Source organism: Parasteatoda tepidariorum, chromosome 8 (assembly GCF_982258835.1).
Source record: "Parasteatoda tepidariorum strain Cologne lab strain chromosome 8, Ptep-v5.0, whole genome shotgun sequence".
In the NCBI taxonomy this organism is placed as follows: domain Eukaryota; kingdom Metazoa; phylum Arthropoda; class Arachnida; order Araneae; family Theridiidae; genus Parasteatoda; species Parasteatoda tepidariorum.
The window spans coordinates 79141590-79164758 of NC_141762.1; the positions used below are offsets into that span (position 1 = coordinate 79141590).

The 23169-nt window shown below is 29.2% G+C and overlaps 2 protein-coding genes across 5 annotated transcripts in view; both read left to right on the plus strand.

Moving 5' to 3' along the window:
- LOC107442809 (very long chain fatty acid elongase 7) overlaps positions 1-7468 on the plus strand; it is a 62477-nt gene extending 55009 nt beyond the window's left edge. The window contains exons 8-9 of one of the 3 annotated variants that reach the window (XR_015435908.1): positions 6877-7126; positions 7184-7468. Coding sequence is in view for 1 of the 3 variants with exons in the window: in XM_043056063.3 (XP_042911997.1) it covers positions 6877-7065 (189 nt within the window). In the remaining 2 variants the exon portion in view is untranslated. Of the gene's footprint in view, positions 1-6876 lie in introns of all 3 variants that reach the window. The other 2 variants (XR_015435909.1, XM_043056063.3) reach the window with 2 other exon arrangements.
- Positions 7469-12369: 4901 nt separating this feature from the next.
- LOC147806471 (very long chain fatty acid elongase 7-like) overlaps positions 12370-23169 on the plus strand; it is a 43868-nt gene continuing 33068 nt past the window's right edge. The window contains exon 1 of one of the 2 annotated variants that reach the window (XM_087169223.1): positions 12370-12388. The gene's annotated coding sequence lies outside the window, so the exon portion shown is untranslated. Of the gene's footprint in view, positions 12389-13852; positions 13992-23169 lie in introns of those variants that run through there. The other variant, XM_087169222.1, reaches the window with a different exon arrangement.

Sequence of the window (23169 nt, forward strand, 5' to 3'; positions counted from 1 at the left end):
ATGCAATTCAGAAATTAATTGGCGAATTTGTTCGTTTTCCGAAGCAGAGAATTCGGCTATTAACCGGTCTTTCAAAGTGTTGTATCTATCCGCAGCCGGTGGCGCAAATAAAATATCGGACACTGAGGATAAAGTTTCAGGATCTATTGATGAAACGAGGTAATTATATTTCGTTAAATCATTAGTGATTTTAGCTAGCTCAAAATTACTCTCTACCTGAATAAACCATAGTTTAATTTTTGATTTCCATAACGGGGGAATTTTTACTGAAAGATGGGAGACCTGAGATGCATTTGAAGAACGTGCAGCATTATCTGCATCATTAACCTGCTCCACCACATTCGGCATTATTTTAAAGTGTTAGGGCAGCAAATAAAATTAAACAATTTGTATGATGTAGTGATAAGCGCAAAGATCAAATTAAACTCGAAAATAATGCAAATACATTTACTAAAAATGGTAAAAGGTTTAAATAATTATTGCAAATGAAAGTGATTTTCAAACATTTCGGAAGATAATGCAGTATGATAGCAGACTCCGTACATGCCGTAGATCAATACTAACAGTAAGTTTAAATCAAAGATACTAGCAGTAAGTTAAATTAATACATTAATTTAAACATATTAAAGCAACAGTAATTTTGAAAAGACCAATCACAAAAAGACAACAGAAATTCGATAACATACCCTTAAAATATCCATGTGTCCATCCATCCATATCTCCTTGCAATCACAAGTTTGTAAATAAAAAAGAATTTCAAAAAATAACGCTAAATTTTAAATTTAGTTCTAAAGGAGCAAAAGTTATTAAAAATTTAAGCTGGTCTTCGCATAAATTTAGAAAGATTGCATAGATTCAAAGCCGGGTCACCAGTGAGGAGACACGTGGAGGTTAACGCGACTCCTAAAATAAAAACATAATATTCAAATAGAGAGATGATCTAAAATGAGTAATTAAGTTGATTAAGAATAGAAACAATTAACAGAATGCCAGCCATAATTAAATAATAATAAATTTAATAAAAGGATAACAATTAAGGTTACAAGTTAAGTTCTAGATTAAACATCGTGGCGGACAGGTTGTCCCAGTAATATACACAGGCGTCGTCACAGACCGAACTGAGAAGAAAAACAGGTGCAGTTAGGTCTGCAATCGTGATTGTCCTTATCGCCAACTGGCGACGTAAGTTTGCCACATTTCGGCGTTTAGCTTGAAATTGGCTTAAAAGCAGCAGCCGCTGCAAAGTGATAAAATCCTTTTTAGAGTAGTGTAATCCGTGCCTTATGGTAAGGCATATTGGCATGTTATGTGAGTGAATAACTTAACCCGAATGTATGCTACATGAGTTAGTGCTGGTGAGAAAAAGCTCACGTGTAGTGGCCACACGTGGCCTGGCATTATAGTGGTAGTTTTTCATCTACCAAACCTAATGGCTAAGAGTTGAGGAGGTGATATGATAAGTGCATAATCTCCAAGCAGTAATGTTAATATGGTATGGTATCGTATATCAGGGGCAAGATGTTAGCCCGTGGTAATCACTGATGTGCAGTTTGCTTGTTTGATGCTAGTCCCCTCGGACAACTTTTTTTCATATGTATTCGCATACCCTCCAACTTATGAGGATTTTGAAAATAATTCTTTCAAGTGGTAGCGAACCAAAATAGAAATTATTAAAGCAAATGGATCCCTCATAAAACTTTTATCAGAAGTTAAGAATCTAGCCATATGGCCTGCACTTTTATAAGTAATAGTGGACAAGTGACGCTAAAATCAATTTTTTTTTAAATATTAAGACATTAATTTTGCTACCGTCTGAAAAGAAGATTTCTGAAACTACGGAAATTCCGTAGCAGTCGGAGGGTATGTGTATTCGTAATGAATGTGTTATTTTTCGTAATTTTTAAAAATGTTTTTTAATCAAGTTCCTTAAGGACTTAATCCTTTTTTGAAGTAATTTAATAAACCCAGTTATTTAATCTAATACCTTAGATAAGATTTATTTTCTTTTTGTGTGATGAGGGTGTTAATTTTTACTTTGCAGGTAAACAGGTAAGGTATCCCATGCTGGAGAATCGGGGGATCATTAATAATTAACTTAGGTAAGGGTAGGAATACACAACGCGATGTTTAAATGTAGGGGAATAACTATACTAAACGGTACATTGCAGGAATTGAGGGAAAAAAAAGCACGTGGTATCAGACAGCTATAAAAGTATAAATTTGGTGACGTGGACAACACCTGCTACCACGTAATTTTCTTTATTGAATTTATCTGACGCAGCGAATATAAAATAATTAAATATTTAAATGTGCGCAATAAACTATTGTTTGTTCAAATAGTTTAAAATGATCATTGATATTATCTTTAAGATGTGTGAAGAACTGAATCTCTTATAGTAACATTTAAAACAATGACTAACGCTTAAATAATCAGAAAATTCAATTTCGTTTTTCGCTCATCCCTATTTAATTAATGAATTAAAATTTGAAAAAAACTGTATTAACATCGAGAGTCATCCACTACAAATTTAAAAAAAATGTATTTGAACTTGAGGGAACGAAAAAAAAATAGTTAATTAACGATTGGGAATTTGAACAAGATATATAAATATATATAGGGAAAGTGTGAACTAATTGCAGGAATTGAGGAAAAAAAAAGCACGTGGTATCAGACAGCTATAAAAGTATAAATTTGGTGACGTGGACAACACCTGCTACCACGCAATTTTCTTTATTGAATTTATCTGACGCAGCGAATATAAAATAATTAAATATTTAAATGCGCGCAATAAACTATTGTTTGTTCAAATAGTTTAAAATGATCATTGATATTATCTTTAAAATGTGTGAAGAACTGAATCTCTTATAGTAACATTTAAAACAATTACTAACACTTAAATAATCAGAAAATTCAATTTCGTTTTTCGCTCATCCCTATTTAATTAATGAATTAATATTTGAAAAAACTATATTAACATCGAGAGTCATCCACTGCAAGTTTAAAAAAAAATGTATTTGAACTTGAGGGAATGAATAAAAAGTAGTTAATTAACGATTGGGAATTTGAACAAGATATATAAATATATATAGGGAAAGTGTGAACTAATTGCAGGAATTGAGGAAAAAAAAAGCACGTGGTATCAGACAGCTATAAAAGTATAAATTTGGTGACGTGGACAACACCTGCTACCACGTAATTTTCTTTATTGAATTTATCTGACGCAGCGAATATAAAATAATTAAATAATTAAATGTGCGCAATAAACTATTGTTTGTTCAAATAGTTTAAAATGATCATTGATATTATCTTTAAAATGTGTGAAGAACTGAATCTCTTATAGTAACATTTAAAACAATGACTAACGCTTAACTAATCAGAAAATTCAATTTCGTTTTTCGCTCATCCCTATTTAATTAATGAATTAATATTTGAAAAAAACTGTATTAACATCGAGAGTCATCCACAACAAATTTTAAAAAAATGTATTTGAACTTGAGGGAACGAAAAAAAAATAGTTAATTAACGATTGGGAATTTGAACAAGATATATAAATATATATAGGGAAAGTGTGAACTAATAGCAGGAATTGAGGAAAAAAAAAGCACGTGGTATCAGACAGCTATAAAAGTATAAATTTGGTGACGTGGACAACACCTGCTACCACGTAATTTTCTTTATTGAATTTATCTGACGCAGCGAATATAAAATAATTAAATATTTAAATGTGCGCAATAAACTATTGTTTGTTCAAATAGTTTAAAATGATCATTGATATTATCTTTAAAATGTGTGAAGAACTGAATCTCTTATAGTAACATTTAAAACAATTACTAACGCTTAAATAATCTGAAAATTCAATTTCGTTTTTCGCTCATCCCTATTTAATTAATGAATTAATATTTGAAAAAACTGTATTAACATCGAGAGTCATCCACTACAAGTTTAAAAAAAATGTATTTGAACTTGAGGGAATGAATAAAAAGTAGTTAATTAACGATTGGGAATTTGAACAAGATATATAAATATATATAGGGAAAGTGTGAACTAAATGCAGGAATTGAGGAAAAAAAAAGCACGTGGTATCAGACAGCTATAAAAGTATAAATTTGGTGACGTGGACAACACCTGCTACCACGTAATTTTCTTTATTGAATTTATCTGACGCAGCGAATATAAAGTAATTAAATAATTAAATGTGCGCAATAAACTATTTGTTCAAATAGTTTAAAATGATCATTGATATTATCTTTAAAATGTGTGAAGAACTGAATCTCTTATAGTAACATTTAAAACAATGACTAACGCTTAAATAATCAGAAAATTCAATTTCGTTTTTCGCTCATCCCTATTTAATTAATGAATTAATATTTGAAAAAACTGTATTAACATCGAGAGTCATCCACTACAAATTTAAAAAAAATGTATTTGAACTTGAGGGAATGAATAAAAAGTGTTTTAATAACGATTGAAAATTTGAGCAAGGTATAGGGACAGTGTGAACTAAGATTAGGAATTGAATAATACAAGGTTAACCTAAATGATTCTCCAGTTTTGAAGAAACTATATTTATTTATAGCACACATCGTGATACATGGAAAGACAGGTGAAACGTTACATTTACTACTCGCTAATTTTCTGGGACATTCTAGAATACGTCGTGATATGGGGAAAGACATATAATATTTAAAACGACGCATAAACTATGCACTAAATTAAAGGGACATACTAGAATACGTCATGATATGTGAAAAGACATATAATATTTAAAACGACGCATATACTACGCGCTAAATTAAAGGGACATACTAGAATACGTCGTGATATGTGGAAAGACATATAATATTTAAAACGACGCATATACTATGCACTAAATTAAAGGGGCATACTAGAATACGTCGTGATATATGGAAAGACAAATAATATTTAAAACGACTCACATACTATGCACTAAATTTAAGGGACATACTAGAATACATGGAAAGACAAGTGATACGTGGAACGACACATATGCTACTCACAAAATTTCTGGGACATACTACATGTGTTTAATGCTTGCACTCTTAAACAACTCGTCTTAGGGTTCAATATTATGTTTCCACCAATGTCCGTAACAGCAGCAGTGTTACCTTTTCTACAGTGATGAGAATACATAAACTTTGTCTTTCACAAGTTTGCGTACCCTTAGCGCAGTATCCCAACAATGAAGGAACACTGCTATGATGGACAATGATCAGAACATTCTGTGGAACATATAGACTGAACTGGTTTGCTTTTGAGATGCCGGGTAACAAAGGGTTCTTTCATTGAACATTGTAGTATATACCAGAAACAGGGCAAGTGTATTTATCTTTATCATAGCATCATCCTCACACGTCTTTATTGTAGACATTAACTTATGTACTATCATTAATAATATCATCATTATCATCATAGATATATTATTAGTCTAAGATCTTTATAGATCGATACGTGATAATAAACAGTTTCTTTGAAACTGGTTGATATGGTGAATTGCTTAGAATTAGCTTGGGATATGTAATATTTCAAGATGTTCGTCATAAACCCTTCACCTAACTGATAGTTTGTATAGCGACGTTTCTAAAATTAAACTCTTCACTCTACACTTTTTAAAATATTCTAATAATAATTATTTTTATTTGCAAGATTAGTCCAGGAAGATGGGAAAAATTTAGAAAAAAAATATCAGTTACAATTTTTGAGAGTGGGAAATTTTTTTTACAACTTTCATTATATAAGAGAAGATTGAGAGCAATGATATAAAATATTTTATTAAAATTACCATACTGTGTAAAAAAAGAAAGGTAATTTTATAAATTTACTGATATTCAACGTAAATTTAAACAATGGAATCTTTGCAACAATAAACTAAAAATCACTAAAAATTCAAGTAAAAACTGAATTATAAGAGATGAAAAGAACTGGACATTCAAATCGCACTTAATAAACAACAAATCAATTAACACTCTTACCGAGATGGCAATAGGTGCCAAACTAAAGAAGCTACTTTCCGGAAAATACCGCGTCCTTCAACGTTTAAACTAGATCAGACTGGTGGTCAAATCTTTTCCCTTACTAAGACACGCAGATGGGAGAAGCAATTTTAACTCTCTTTAACTAATTTTAATTTGATAATTTCTCTTTAACTAATTTTAACTCTCTTTAATTCTCAATTTTAACTTCAATTTGAATACAAATTATAGAAGGCAGTAGAGAAAATTTAATTCAAACTTTTCACCGATATGTAAAGGGGAACAGTGTAGGGTTTAAAAGAATTTCAAAGCATCAATTTTTTGTACACATTCAAATGAAATCTCAAGTGAAAGGGATTGAAGAAAAGGAAAGTCAGAAGAAAGGGATGTCGAATATCGTTAAAATTTTGATCCTGTTTATTTTTTATGATGTACAAAGAAAGAAAAAACAAAAAAATTTTTTAAATATATAAATTTATAAGAAAGCTATAAATTTCATAAAAAACAGAAAAAAATAATCAAAAACTCAGAATGTTACAATACATAATTTGTGAGATTTGTAAATATTCTTCAACTATTCAACTATTCGAGTACGCAACTCTTTCTGATTCAATAAAAAAAAAAATTTAAATAAAAAATAATTATTTTCAATTTTTAATGAGACACCAACTTTAGTTCACATAAACTTTAATTTTAAAATACGAAATCTAAGATACAGTTATTGTTTTAGGTTGTGTTACTATTTCTTATAAGTATTATCTAAGATATTTCAACCCTCCGTAATAAAATATAAATTTATAATGTTCATAAAGTATTACCACAAATAATGTGTTTTATGTTTCCTAATTCAACTATAAATAAATTCATATTAATTTTCTTTTTCAGATGCAGTTTATCATTATCTTAGGCTTTGCATTGTTTGGGTTTTTAACTGGATGTGAACATGTAAACAACGGTGAAATAATTCTTTTTGCATTTGTAACTGTAGTTCTAATATTATTTCTAGATTTTTATGTAAAGTCATATCATAACAAAGTTACTGACAAAAGAGCAAAGGGAGTCAAAGTTTCATAGCTACAACAATGGAGCATTAAAACTATTTTCTGCTACATTAGATTTTAAAATTGTGAGCTTTGTATTTTGTACTGTATTGAGTATTTTGTACTGTATTGAGTATTTTGTACTGTATTGAGTATTTTGTACTGTATTGAGTATTTTGTACTGAAATACCTCACCGAGTTGTTTCAATTAAATAAAAAAAAATATTGCTCAGTCTAATATTTCTTATGAGTTATTTTAAAGCAAAATATGACTTTTTAAAACGTTAATGCAACAAAATTAGTTCTTATTATAATGAAATAATATCGGTGGCCAGTTGATCCACCATTTTAAGTAAGTATACGGTTAAATAAGAGAGTATACGGTCAAAAATTAAAACAGTATGTAAGTATAATAAACTCATATTGTTCAAATGAGAGTGAATTTCCTTTTTGACTTTTACATGTTCTTACATAGTGTTGGTTTTATTATTGAAATCTAAACATATTCTAACATTTAACAAGAAAACGCAAACATATATGAGTTAATTCAATGGCACCTTTGATGGATAAATTTTTATTTTAATTTTTTCATAACCATCGTTGAACAGCAGACTCAATTTTTTGGGTTTACGACTACTAATGTCCAACTCCGTAGCCTTATAATTTTGAATCAATCCAAAAGACAAGAAAACTTCTGGATCAGTACCCCCAGAGGTTTAATTTGTTATGGGAACATGGAGTACTTTGTGACTCGACAAATTTATCGTGCATCAGTCGTGTAGCTAAAACTGCGGCGCTAGATTTATTGCCCAAATAATCATTCCTTTTAGTGTTCGAATAATGAGGCCTATTAGGGTAACTTTGATCTGTTTTATTTTTAAATGAATAATCTCTAACAGTTGCATTTTTAGGATTCTCTAATAATAATGCTGCTTCTCTGCAATTTACCTCATCTTTAATAAATTGAAACAACAAAGAAATATCGAATAATTAATCTGTTTTACGTTGCCGATTAAAATTTAAATTCAATTCCTCGGGTAATTTTTGTAGAATTACTGGGCATAGGAGATTACTATAAGTTCCTGCAGCTACTCCTAATGATTGTAAAGAACTAATTTGGATTTCTATTGCGTCATACATTTTTCTTAATCCAACAATATTATTACAAGATTTAACAGGATCTATTAATAACAGTTTATGCATATGTGTTGACATTATAATATCAGTTCGCCCAAATGTATCTTTCAGCAATTGTATTGACGCGTCATAATTTTGATCCGTAAGTGAAAATCCCGATACTGCACTTAATGCAACTCCTCCTAGATAGGATTTTAGATATGTAAACTTTTCTATTTTCGATAATGAAGCATTATTGTGTATTTCAACTTCAAAAGAATTCCAAAAATCTAAAAAATAACTACAATCACCATGAAAAGTTTGAATATTTAGTTTCGGGAGTTTGACAATATTTTTAGTTTCGTTTTGAACGTTAGAAGTATTTTGCACGTTATGTGGTACAAACTGAACAGAGTTATTTACATTTGCAGCGACATTTGTCTCGCTTATCTGAAACAATTAAATTTTCTAAATTCCTTTCTATTTTCGATTTCGCTTCAATACCCTTATCTTTATATTCTTCACTTAAATCTATTTCAGCTGCCATATCTTTTATTTCAATTTTTAACTGCACTTCATCATCAGCTTTAATTAAATCATTTAATTTTTCTGTGAGCTGAGATTTTAAGCTCAAAAGCTCATTCACTTCCATTTCTTTCGTGTATTCATTCGAAATTTCAATTCCTATCATATTTTCTATCTTAGTTAAATGCTTACTAAATGAAATTCTTTACCTTTTTCGTTTTTCCTTAATTCGTTTTAAATCCATTTTACATATTAAAGAATTCAATAAATTGGAACAAAGAAAAATGGACCTACCTCAAATCTCAGCGTTTCACTATCTGAAGATATTTTCATCGACAATATTTATTCCGTGCCATTCAATGAATGTTCGTAATTCACATTTCACAATTTCATAATTCCATACCAATCCATTCAAGTCCGTTGGTCACCATGTAGTATTTACTTATCAATCAAGCCTGTAGGTTGCATTATTCAATAGTGATAGCCTGTCCGTTGAAATTGTAATAATTTTCCAAATTTCTCCTTTTTATATATTTATTAAACAGAACAATACGAACACTAAACATAAACACAAATAAACATAAAAATTTTCTGATTGTGCATTATACATTCAAATCGGATTTCTCCGATCCCACGAGATGTTTATCCCGCCAGTACAAGATTCATTCTGATTGAATTCTCCCTCGGTTAGGGAAGACGCCTAGTAGAAATCCCTTTTGTGGGGATTTAACCTTATTCGTAGCTTGAGTTGCCACAGTGTGAGCTGATGAAAAGATTATATCTTTTATTTCCCGGATATTTTCAGAACTTTTTTTTCCTTTTTTCGGAATTTTTTTCCCGGTTTCTTGTTATTTTATTTTTATTATTATTTTTCCCTTTTTCTTCCTTTTTTATTGTTCTGTAATTTTTCCCATGTTTTCTCTACATTTTGAACTTATTTTATGAGTTCTATTTACTTTCAGCTTATGCGCAATAAATAAAACTTATCGATTTTCTTAATTTTCTTCGTGTTATATATATATATATATATATATATATATATATATATATATATATATATATATATATATATATATATATATATATATATATATATATATATCAAAATGCTTTTAAAATACCATATAACATTTACTAAGTTTCACAATTTTATCGAAAATAAATACCGTGAATTTTATAAAATCTTGTGATTATGCATCAGAATAGCTATCTTTTTTCAGGTCCACCTTTGCCTGATCATTTTTTTTTCTTTTCCTAAGAAACTCGAAGTGAGGTGCAAAAGCAATTAACACTACACCTCTTCATAAATTTAATAATAACTTATGAAAATTTGCCTTTAATTCAAAACTGTCATACAAATGACGTTAAAACAGCTTTAAAAAAAAAAAATAATGTCAGATCAAAAGTTCAACGTCAAGATTCTAAAATCTTGGAGAATCAAAAATAATTTTTTAATTGATTTAAATTTCCTTTTCAAAGGAGATTAAAAAAAAAAAAAACAATAACAATCTGTTTTCTTTAACCAGAAAGCAACTCGAAATTTTTATTTTTTTGGTTGCGTAGCAACGAGAAGCACTATGTTTTCCCGTCTTGTCGTTCATTCAGTTTCTTTATGGTTGTTATCAGTTATTGCCCCTTCTATAGCGAGGTAATTTGGCATATTTTAAAACTTTCGCCATATATATAAATCTTTATTGTGATTCAATTTACGACCCAATTAATTAGCATATTTGAGGTCACCCCCTGGAACCATTAAGATTGACACTTAGTTCGTGAAAATCCGATTAGAACAAAAGTTATTCAGAGTGATTCGTTTTTTTTTTTTTTTTTTTTTTTTTTTTTTTTTTTTTTTTTGCGGACTGTACATTGCAAATGCACAAAATTCTAAGATTTCAAAACAATCATTCAAATCCCTATAAAAACTTTTTTTTTAAAAAAAATTACATCTTTTTAGTAAATACTAAGTCATTAAAATAAATTTGAATTCAAATAAATGACATGTAATTCGTTAAACCTATTAGAAATGTGTTATAGCATAATTCGTGATATAAATCAAAAATTGTCAAATAAATTCGCAAAATATAAATTCGTGAAAAAAAAGCGCTTTCGACAAAATACTAAAATAGAGATCTATCGACAAAGACTACAAACTTCTGCCTAGCTTAATAGTATAAGATTGCCGCAGCTGATGTTCTCTGGTTATTTCAATTTCTCTTTTTAAGAGAGCTATATGTTGAGCCACCTCAACTAGATTTGGCATGTGACATTTTTAGTGGCAATCATTGGTCGATTCGCCGTGTAAGAGAAATAGTAACGTAAACAAAACAAAGCAAACGTTGCCACCGGCGGAAAAGAAATACAGCCAAAATTTGGGAGCCACGTAAGAGAATTATATATATTAGATAAACATTTTCTTTCAATTAAATAAAAAAAAATATTGCTCAGTCTAATATTTCTAATGAGTAATTTTAAAGCAAAATATGACTTCTTAAAACGTTAATGCAACAAAATTAGTTCTTATGATAATGAAATAATATCGATGGCCAGTTGATCCACCATTTTATTCTCACGACTCTCTTTTACTCTCAACGAATTTCTCGAATCCGACATCCGCGCGGACGGCCATTTTCCCGTTAATGTTCGTGACACATTTTCAATTTTTGTTGTCTAGCACCTCACTTCTGAAATGACCTTTTTATCTAGAAATACAGCAACATACTGCGCATGGTGGAATTGATGTTTTCTCTGTCAGGGAGTACTGCAGCGGTTGAAAGGGGCTTTTCAGCAATGAACTTACAAAAAAATAAAAAAAAGAAAAAAAGAAAACACACACACATTACGTACTGGTCTTAAACAAGAAGCGTTAAACGCAATTATGAACATCTACTTAAATGGAAAACCCCTTTTAAATTTATGTGCAGAAACCTCTGTAAATCATTCGCTTGATTGTGGAACTGGCAAACGTCATATTTGATTCATTTAAAAAACGCAGTACCCTCGGATAAATTGACATTTCAGATAATTTGAACTTTGTCATTTAAATTATTTCATAAAAGAAATAAGTTATTTCATAAAAGAAATACTAGATTCCTATTAGCAACCTAGTAATTATTTCATTACTGTATAATGTAATCCTAGTATTTGTAATCCTAGTAACTACTAATTCATTGTGCAATTTATATAAATGTTTGTAATAAATAAGAGAAAATTATATTTTTATTTATTTAAAAGCTACGGGTTAGTTTCAAAGGAGGTGGGGTACATTGTTGAACTAGCCGTCCTCGGGGACGGGTAAAATTTCTAAGTTTTTTCGAGCCCTAGTTGATAGTTCATCTCTGATAGTATAGGAGACTTAGTAATTTCGTTGCCCTTATATAAGTTTCAACACATTTTTGCTTACATGTCAAACAGAAACGCCATCGAATAGTCGTTAGTTCTATATAAGGCTCATATACTATGAGAGGTGAACTATCCCCCACAATGGAGCAGACAAGCTTGCAAGTTACATTATGTTAGTATTAGAGTGAGAGTTTGAAGGCTATTTGGATACCTAAAATTATTGATATGTATGGTTGTGCGGCTGTAAATTGTACTAACAGTTAAAAAAAGGCTTTTGAATGTTCAGACTTCCTTCAAAGTTGAAAGGAAAGAAGAAATGGAGAATAAATTGCAAAAGATACAACTTACAGTATGGAAGTGGAGTTCGCTTATGTGAGGTAAATACTCATTTATTTACAACTTATTATATTTATTTACTTATATATGTAGTGTATAAACGATATTAGGTTGTTAGAAGTTGTTTTTGAATACTTGTTTTTGTCTATTTTTTCAAAAAAATGGATAAGTGAATTACTTTTACGGTTACTTCAATTGTACACTTTTAACTATGTACCAAATATGAGGGGAATTAATTATCAACCATGTCAACCTTCATCTATCAAAAGGTGCCTCGTAATGGAATAAAGTTAACATGTCTTATATACAAGTGAATTGGTATTTAATATTTATAGTGGTAGTTACACCACAAATATAGGAATTTTCATTGAAAATTGCATTTATTAAATATATATTTATTAAGTATATATTTATTTTAAATATAAGTTTCTAAGCAACATTTATTAATTAACTTGACAATTTTAAGTGTTAATGCGCAATAAAACCAATAAATAAAGGCAAGAGATAGGCTGAATAAGTATTCGCCAAACTTATTTCAGAATCGGCAAGTTTTGTATTTACTTTTAAGTATTTCGCTTTGTTCAAAACAAATATTTACTTATTTTTTAATGTATAACTTTTTATTTCATTGAGATCAAGTAGTTAGCTACTTAATACGGGCTCATTTAAGTTCTTTTTTTTTTAGTTATTTATAGTAATATCGCCTAAAGTTCAAAAGGTTTGCTTATCATAAATCTATTTAATATGCGATCTTTAATATATTTTTGGATGTATCAATGTTTTTTTCTTTGAAATTCTTGTGTTAAATCGCTGAAATAATTAGTTAATTAGAAAATTTTAAAGGAGTATGTTCAAAAATTGTAAACTCTAAATTTTTTGAATGTATTTTCATATAAGCATGAAAATGAAAAAAAAAGTATTCGAAATATTTTTGCAGGTTTATTTTGAAGAATCTCAACTAGAAATAAATAGAAAAGTTACAATAAATTAAGACCTGATGCTATTCCAACAATTTTCAATGTTCCAAATTCCTTAAAAATTCCTCAAGTGCCTTTTAGTTCCAAATTTACTTTAAAATCATTTATAAAAAAGATTGATGTAATCGACATGAATCACATACACAATTTTTTATTTAAAACTCTTTACCGGTAATGAAATTTGCAGTGAATTTGTACAAGCATAAAAAAAGTTTCCGAAAAACAATGTTAATCGATGCACGCTTTTTTTACTGATTATCCTATAGTTGAGATTTACGTCATTTGTGGCGATAAATTGCCAAATCTTGTAACTCTTCATTATTGGTCAAAAGCTTTTGCTCCGAAATGGTTGATAAGTCAGGTGACTAATTCAGGGGCTATAGTTCTACAGGGTAAAATGTGTTTTTATTCACCTTCTGCCCCCTGTTTTAATTTATTTTCATTAGTCATGACCTATCCAACCCATACTGTGAAAAATTTCTAGTTCCTTAATTAAATACTTGTTATGTCATTCACCGCGTTGTCATACGTTAATTAGATTATCGTGGAGCTTTACTTTAGTACAATGATTGCATTACTTTTAAGGAAATAATTAGTTTCTTCTCACTTTCTATTATTTTTTCTGAATTCTGCTTGTTCTTTTAAAACGTCAGTTCACTGAAATAAGGTAAATATTTTATATCTATGTATTTTTATTAAATACTTTTTGTTGTTTACAAATTCAGACTCAAAAACTTCCCTAACATTTTAATTATTTTTGCAAACTTTTTAACATCGCAACAATTCACTGAAAAATATAAATTCATCAGTATGGAGACTAGCACGACGCTTTTAAGAGTTTCTGTTTGTGGTGGGAAAAAATCAGAAAGCTTCTCAGAGACTATTTTCGATTAATTTCCACACTAAAACCTAAATTTGTCACCGTTAAAATTTGAAAATTTGTATTTATCTTTTTCGGAGTTATTCTTATGAAGACTATACTTTTCCTGATATTTCAATATTTAGAATGCTATCGAGCAGAAAGCAGAGAATAATTCTTTCTAGATAATATGATGTTGAAACAAATAAATAAGCAAAATCAGCGCTGACACTAAAAAGATATCAATTCATTCATTTATTTCTTGATTGTTTATAATATTTTTAGTTCAATTTAAGCCTGTTAATTTCATTAAATGTTTAAAAATTGGAAAAATTCTTATGAGTACTGATATTGGGTGAAAACTTTTAATAATAATGCTTTCTTTGTTCTATTGCGGTTTTCGAAAGCTTTTTGTTATTTACACTCTGTCAGCCATTCATAATTAAATCTGAGTGAAACATTGATAATTGATCCGTACAGTTCCTTTCACAACAGAACAATATTATCATTATTATAATTTTTTAAGGAGAGTTTGCAACTTTTAATATATTCTCAAGAAAGGAAAAAAAAATTTTTTTTTGATAACCTAAGTATTTTAAGATTGAAATTGAAACAGGGGATAAAATTTAAAAGTGTAGAAAACTTGTTTTGCAATGTTGTTGTGGGATTAGTCGGGACCAACCATTAAAGTTTTACTCATATACAAACAGAAGTTTCAAATCATCAAAATAGAAAGCTCTCATACACTTTTGTAAATATATTTTAATTTTTTTCTACTTAACAGAGTAATGGCTATCGTTAAAAAAATGTAGTATAATTATTAGCATTATACGAATATGGACCATAAAAACAAAAAGGTTACGCGAGGGTTGAATGAAGTTATTTATTAACGGTTCACGGGTAACTGGGTATTTGCATTTCAAGGAGATTACTAATACGCACTTGTGTGACAGATCAATCGAGATCAACAGATCAAGCGCGAGCAATCAGCAGGCGAGCATCGCCTGCTGATTGCTCGCGTGTTAAAGATGAGCTAAGTAATTCCACTTAAGTTAGAATGTTAATTAAAGTGAAGTTAAGTAAATACAGTGCAGATATCACACATCGAATTTGTTAAAATAAAAATCTTTCTCGTCTTTTTATACTTAACTTAGATTTATTATTTGTATATGTATTTTACTGTAATCATGATATATTTGTGTTTTATGTACCTGACAACATGTATGCATAATTAGTTTGTTTATGTTCCACATGGCTTCGTGCTGGTCTTTGTGTTAAGTTAGAAACATATAGTGAGAGAATTGGAATTACATAACATAAAAACATACATCCAAAACATTCAAAGTTAGAATATTAATTAACGTGAAGTTAAGTAATTACAGTGCAGATATCACACATCGAATTTGTTAAAATAAAAATCTTTCTCGTCTTTTTTTACTTAACTTAGATTTATTATTTGTATACGTATTTTACTGTAACCATGATATATTTGTGTTTTTTGTACCTGACAACATGCATGCATAATTAGTTTGTTTATGTTCCACATGGCTTCGTGCTGTTCTTTGTGTTAAGTTAGAAACATATAGTGAGAGAATTGGAATTACATAACATAAAAACATACATCCAAAACATTCAAAACATTCAAAGTTAGAATGTTAATTAACGTGAAGTTAAGTAAATACAGTGCAGATATCACACATCGAATTTGTTAAAATAAAAATCTTTCTCGTCTTTTTTTACTTAACTTAGATTTATTATTTGTATATGTATGTTACTGTAACCATGACATATTTTTGTTTTATGTGCCTGACAACATGCATGTATAAATAGTTTGCTTATGTTCCACGTGGCTTCATACTGGTCTTTGTATTAAGTTAGAAACATACAGTGAGAGAATTGAAATCTTTGTGGAAGAATATAGAATAGGTCATTTAAGGGAATTTGATACTTAATGGGCTTGGCTTACTCAAAATAAAATGGAAAGGACAGTTGATAAAGTCAACAAATGCCACGTTTCATCAACCAGTCAGGATCGAAATATCCACACTACGTCACTCTCAGGTATCCCATTGAGATATCCATGTCAGAAGCTTATCTATAAATAAATGAGTATAAAAATCAATCAATTATTATTCGAAGCATTTTTATTGGACAATTCTTACGCACATCTGGAAATAAACGTACTCCCATTGTTTGCTATGCGTTGTTTATTGATCATTAATGGATTGCCAATGGACAGATAAGTGACGTCAGCGTAGACATCTCCTTACAAAATGAACTTAAATAGTGAAATATAAATATGTTTCAAGGGGTTTATCTGAAGAAAGAAAAAAAAACCCAGCTTTTTTTTTTGTTTTTTTGTTTTTTTGCCATATTATTAGTATATCGCTGCCTAGTTATGGACATGAACTCATTTCATTGCAGCTTTTTAGAGTTATGCTCAGACAAAGTTAGTGAAAAATTAGATATTTGGTCTTTTTCTTCCCTGAAAACCCTGGTTAAACAACAGTACACCAATAATTTCTTTACTGAATATCAAAGTTCTCTATTTAAACAAGCTCTGCGATCTAGAATTTTTTTTTAGCTTTTTTCCTTAACTTTTTAAAAATTTTTGCTGTCGGTTTTTTATGAAGTTCAAAGTGTGGTATGATTTGAAACTACGTATCCAGGACTTTAGTATGAATTGTGCTTTCAATCGTTATGGTCATTATTAACAGTGTTCAAAGAAAAGTTCTTTCTCCAAAAGTTCAAATCATTATTCTTCTTAATAAGTAACAACTTTCATTTGATTCTTTACGATAAATAATTATTAAAACTTAGAGTACAATCAATTAAATTTAAAATAAAATCCTAATTAAAATTTTAGATGCGAACAACAAAATCGAAGAATATTTTAAAATTGTTGTTTAATTTTTAAAATATTAAATTGAATAAAAATGTGTTAGTCAATTACACAATAAAACATGTCATAAATATGAAACCAATAAATTCATTTAAACAACATTAATATTTCTAACAATAAGTTAATGATTAGTAGATAATTAATACTCTGTAAATGGGAGCTTTTTAACCTTTTATAACAAAATAGATGAGTTCTGGCTTGTCCAATAATTAATGGATATTTATTTTAACATTTTATTCAAATTCTGACTATTAAATATAACAAATTTAATCAGTAATCTCACAAAATTTAATTCTATTTGACAGTTTAATTAAGTTTACTTGTTAACTTTAAATTCTGACAGCAAAAATACTCAAATATTTAAAGGCTATTAAAATCTCTTTTTAAAGATATCTAACAAAAAACTATTCAGTTAAAAATAATATTTGTAATCTAGTTTCATTTTTTTCAGGTGAATATATTTAATGCATTTGAATTTGTTAAACCTCTAATTAGTAAAAAAAAAAGAGCGAAATATGTTTGGTCCACATAATTAATAAATAATATCATATAAAATTTGAAATAAATTAATAAATGAATTAATTTTAAACTTACCTCCTATAATCTGCTGTTCTCGTTTGGATTTCATTTATGACTGCTAATTCTATGAAGTCATAATTTCCGTCTTTTTTAATTGCGATCTCTAACAGGTAAAAGATATAATTTAAAGAAATTTTATTTAATAGAACACTCAAGTTTGCAACAACTTGTTATTATTAATTTAAAGGTATGAAACAAATAAAGTAAAAAGGAAAAGCGAAAATGGAAATAAAAGGGCACAATGATACTTCGCAATTCAAACTAGTCACCAATATGGGGATTGTTTACCCATGTGACCAGCGACAGGCAATCCAAATCGAAAGAGGCACAAAGGTCGTGAGGAAAACAATGATGCTATTTAAACCAGGTAATTCAGGGATTTAGCAATGTCAGGGTCGAGAGTGCCGGCAAACTTTTAAATTTCCTTAACCCTAGTGGGAAGTCTGGATCCACCTTTGCCCTATAAGGCCCAGAATTCGAATAGTTTTGTAAAAACAGCTGCCGAGAACTGGCTCATTGGTTAGGGATGGTTTTTCTGTTAATATGTGGATATAAAAATATGGTTCTGTGTTCCGATACATGCCTGATTAGATTTGGTAATTATATGAAGAATAAGCCAGAAAGTATCCTTTTTTCTATTCTGTATTTTTATGCACTTTTTATTACACTTGCAAATATTGCTTTTCATGCATCTTTGTACAGTCCGCAAAAAAAAAAAAGATATCACCCTGAATAACTTTCGTTCTAATGATCGGATTTTCACGAACTAAGTGTTAATCTTAATGGTTCTTGGGGGTGACCTCAAATATGCTAATTAATTATTGCTAACTATTAATTAAGTTACGAAATCAGACACAAAAACGTACTTTCTCTGAATAAACATATATTTTTTCTTACATATTTGGATTCTTAACCTTCAAAACATAGGGGGTAGCCGCAATTTGGGAAATATGGTCCCCATAGTTTGGTCAGGAGAGCGATCCAAAGTTCGCACCCCTTAATTTTAATTTCACTTTTTACGTTTTTAGTCATATTTTAAAAACTAATAAAGCAATTCGAAGAAAATTTCACCCAGTCATAAAACTCATTTACCCAAAGATAATTTCACGAAAAAAATAATTTTTAATAATTGTTAGTTATATTTTATTATTTAATTAAATTAAGGATGAAAAATTTTTGAATTATAAGGTATGAATTTTTTTATACCATATTAATCTACATATTTTTCAATTGAAAAATCTAAAGTTTCAACTGTTTTTATTTATTAGAAGCTGAGAAAAATTAAAATTAATTATTTTTAAAAAAATAATTTGGCGACAATGAAGAAATGATTAAATGGGGCGATTAATATTTAAATGTGATAAACTTAACAGGAACTTGACTTAGTCCGCTTAGCGTAAAATTTCATTCATATTTTTTTCGCGAAAAATCGTTTGCTAATCTTTTTATTTTTTTAAAACTATAAAATACGATGTTTCTTTTTTAGTCGTCTAAAATTCTATTTGCAATTTAGTAAAGAAATTTGAATAAAACATTTTATTGAATAAAATACATTTTATTCAGAGAATGTGGAGTTTTATAAAAGCATGCTTCTGATAGAATATGATTATACAACAGATTGTGCTTCTTTAATGTGATTCGCGATCGCAACGAACTATAGGGGGCGTTGTTGTATGAGACGCTTACCTGCGATTTCTATATGAACCGTCATTCAGTTACTCTGGAGACGTCGTTAATGTAGCGTGTAGCATTGCAACGTTCCTTCTTTAATGTGGCTTATTAAATTTAAAAAAGAAAAATGCTTGATCTTCTTTCTTATGCAACCGAAAAGAAAATGGTATCTCTTTTTATTAGAGAAGGAACATCCAAAACACATCGGAAAAATATTTGTACATTAACAGAAAAAAATATGTATATTCTTATAAGAGTTAAAACCTAATGCCCGAGAAATAGTATTACTAAATTTAATGATATAACATGAAAGGCCCATTTAAACTTTACATTCTATAGTTTTAAGAATCATATTAGTTCAAAAATTAAAATGAACAAAAAGTATACATAAGCCTCATAATTTTATGAAATTTAATTTTGTAAACAACGTTTTTTGACAACAATTTTTATCAAAAAATTTCAAGTTTCAATAAAAATCATTATTTAGAAACTAAGAAACGTAAAATAAAGAATGCTGACGAAAAAAAAAAAAAAAAAAACAATTCTTTTTTGTCGCCATTTTTAGTGCTACGAATATTCGTCTTTGGGATTTGCCAAAAACAAAACAAGATGCAATTTTATTTATTCAGGAGGGAAATATTTTACCGAAAAAACGAAAATGTACCAATTCCCACAACATAAAACTTTATCTTGGTAAACGTACGTTTTGGAAATGTTATTTCATTTGGAATCTTATTCATCAGAGTTCATATGGCGATATGATTGTTTTGAATCTATGCTAAACTCTATATCGGCTCATTTTCCACCGAAATCCGATTAACTATTTTGATTTTAAATAAAGTGTTTTATTTTATGAATTGTCGCAAAAATTTTAAGTGCAGATTAGCGGCTCTTAAAAACCGCCAAATCTGTAGCGGCGGTGGCGTTAATACGTTAGTACCGAATTTTTATTCCATACTTTTCTGAATCATATTACTTCAAACATTGGAATATACAAGAAGTATACATAAACACATAATGTTATACCATTTAATTTTTCAAAAAAAGTATTTTGAGAACAATTTTTATCAAGAAATTATAAACTAAAAAACGGAAAATAAAGAATTCTTAGGATAAAAAAACGATTTTAAGAATTCTTTACATTGAAATAAAAACTTTCATATTGTTTCTTTTTTTATTATTCTTATAGTTCTTAATCAGACGTAAAAACCCATTCTGTAGTGTAGAGAACCATCATCAAATGAAAAAAAAAATATTTACAAGCAAATTTTTTATTGTAAAAATCATTGCACTTACCTGATTTATAATTCCCGGAGAATTCCAAAATGATAAGTTCCTTGTTTGAAAACTTTATTCTCAAATAATAGATACACAGTTTATACCTTCATTACTTTTAGATAACATACTACACAGCAAAATTTTATAATTGATATGAATTTGAATATGTAGCTAAAAACAGAATAGCTGAATTCTAGTTGAACTTATTCTTTCAAAATTAAAAAAAAACTTACCAAGAAAACGATTTAAATTAATTAAGAATCAGCAGAAATGGCACTATTTCAAGTAACTTGGATAATTTTTTATTGTTGTTTTCCGAATTATATGGATACAGAAATATATACTATTCTATAACTATTACAATTCTGTATGTTCTGAATTCATATTTATTCACTGGAATGACGAAAGCAATGTTGACTTCACTTTAATTCGTAATGAATTGAAGACAGAAGAAATGCATTTTACCTTAATACACACATCTGTAACAGTATCCGAAATCGGAAGTCATCAGTTGCAAGTTTGTTGATAATAGAAATTAAAAATTATTGAAGAATTTTTCTTCAAATGTTTGGCGTGTTCTGTTCCTGAAAGATTTACTAATATTCTGGAGATTTTTTTCAAGTTCTTCGGCATTTTCCTTAGGGAAATTTTGTTTCCTATTTGCTGCTAAAAAATGGCGTCTGATTCAGTCAATGACTTTGATGGAACTAAATGAAAACGTGATAAATTAATGTCCGATATTTACAGGCTCCCGCTAGACGGCGTACTCGAGCGTTGCGATCGCGAATTATATTTTAGTTTTTTTTTCTCAATAACTGATAAAATTTCAATAATATACATACGAATGAATAAATTTGGAATAAAATATTCATCAATTTCTTGAATATATATTTTATAAATATTAATGAAAATACGTAGTCAACATTTTTAAGCATCTCTCACAACATCGCAAATTTCTCAAAATCTTATAGGGTAAACTAACCAGTGATGGAACACTTAAGCTTAGCTTGTCTTTAAAAAAAAATCATAAAAATTTCAAAATTTGTAATTTTAGCTAAATGACGTATTTGTTATTAAATGCATGTCGACATATTTGTTATTAAATGCAAATTATGTGAAATAAAATTTGATAGCTTACATAATATTGTTTTAAGCTTTTGGTGGTTTAAATAATAAGTAGTAAGATAACCAAGTGAAGGAACAGTTCTTAAATTGAATGAACACTAAGTTTTCTAGTGAGTGAACACTTAATTTTGAGAATGTTTGATGCTCGTTAGGAATCCTTAGGCCACACAGATATCTGTCTCCCTGTAGATGCCTGAATTGACGGATGTTAACACAGGCGGGAATTAGGAAAAAAAAATCTTTTAAGTTTTCGTGCCCCCATTTCAGTATCTTAAGGGCCTTACGAGCTCTGTTTAAAAAGAGAGCATTATATCAGATACATATATATATATATATATATATATATATATATATATATATATATATATATATATATATATATATATATATATATATATATATATATATATATATATATATATATATATATATATATATATATATAAGAAAACAAAAATAATCATAGTAGCAGTATTTGGTGGTAAATGTAGCCTATCGTAATTGAAGAATATGCTGTGCGACATTTTATGGTGAATTTGAGAACGTAAGTTTCAGAATGTATCGAAACATGTGGATGCTATTTGCTAATCATCTTTATCCAAAGAAAACCATGTAACGTAAATATCTAGCAAAATGAAGCAATTTTTTTAACAATGAATCATACAATATGCAACATATCTTATACTATAATACGAGGAATGGTTGCCAAGTCGAAAATCGCCCCAGAATTAATAAACTCCGGTAAACTTGGGGGTCTGGGGTTTTTGGCCACGAGGAATCGATTGGCGCCGGTTTTGAAGAGCTACGGTCGAGCAGTTCGGAGTTACAGATAGGATATTTTCAAACTTTATTAGTTCGCCATAATGGCTATAGATACTTTTCTCCACTCTTATAAATGTATGCTAATGCGAACCTTACAATTGAAATATTAATTTTCGACAACTTAAACCAATAATATACGAAAGAATTAATAATTTAATTGTAAGGTTCGCATTAGTTTACATTTATCAAAGTGGAGAAAAGTTTAACTTTTGTGTTAAAATCACCGTCAACAAAGTCCGACATTTCAACATTCATCAGATTTCAAGCTACATTTTCAACATGCAGAGCGCACCTCTACATGAAATTCTTCAAGGAGCCGGAATTTTGGAACAACAAGCGATCAACTCAATTCTACCCGCAAATGGACAACTAGAAGATACCGTCATTGTCAGAATGCTTCTCCATTACGCCGAACAAGCTTACCCGACCGTCAAAGTTGCCGTACTTCACCCTGAATTTGTCGCACGCTTCTACGTTACAACAGCGGATAGCGCTTATGAAGGAATGGCTCTTCTCAACGATATCAGCGACCAGAACAAGGTTTCCAACTATCTATACGGCGTTCAACAAGGATTCGACGTGCTACTCATTCCCATTCACAAGAGAGCT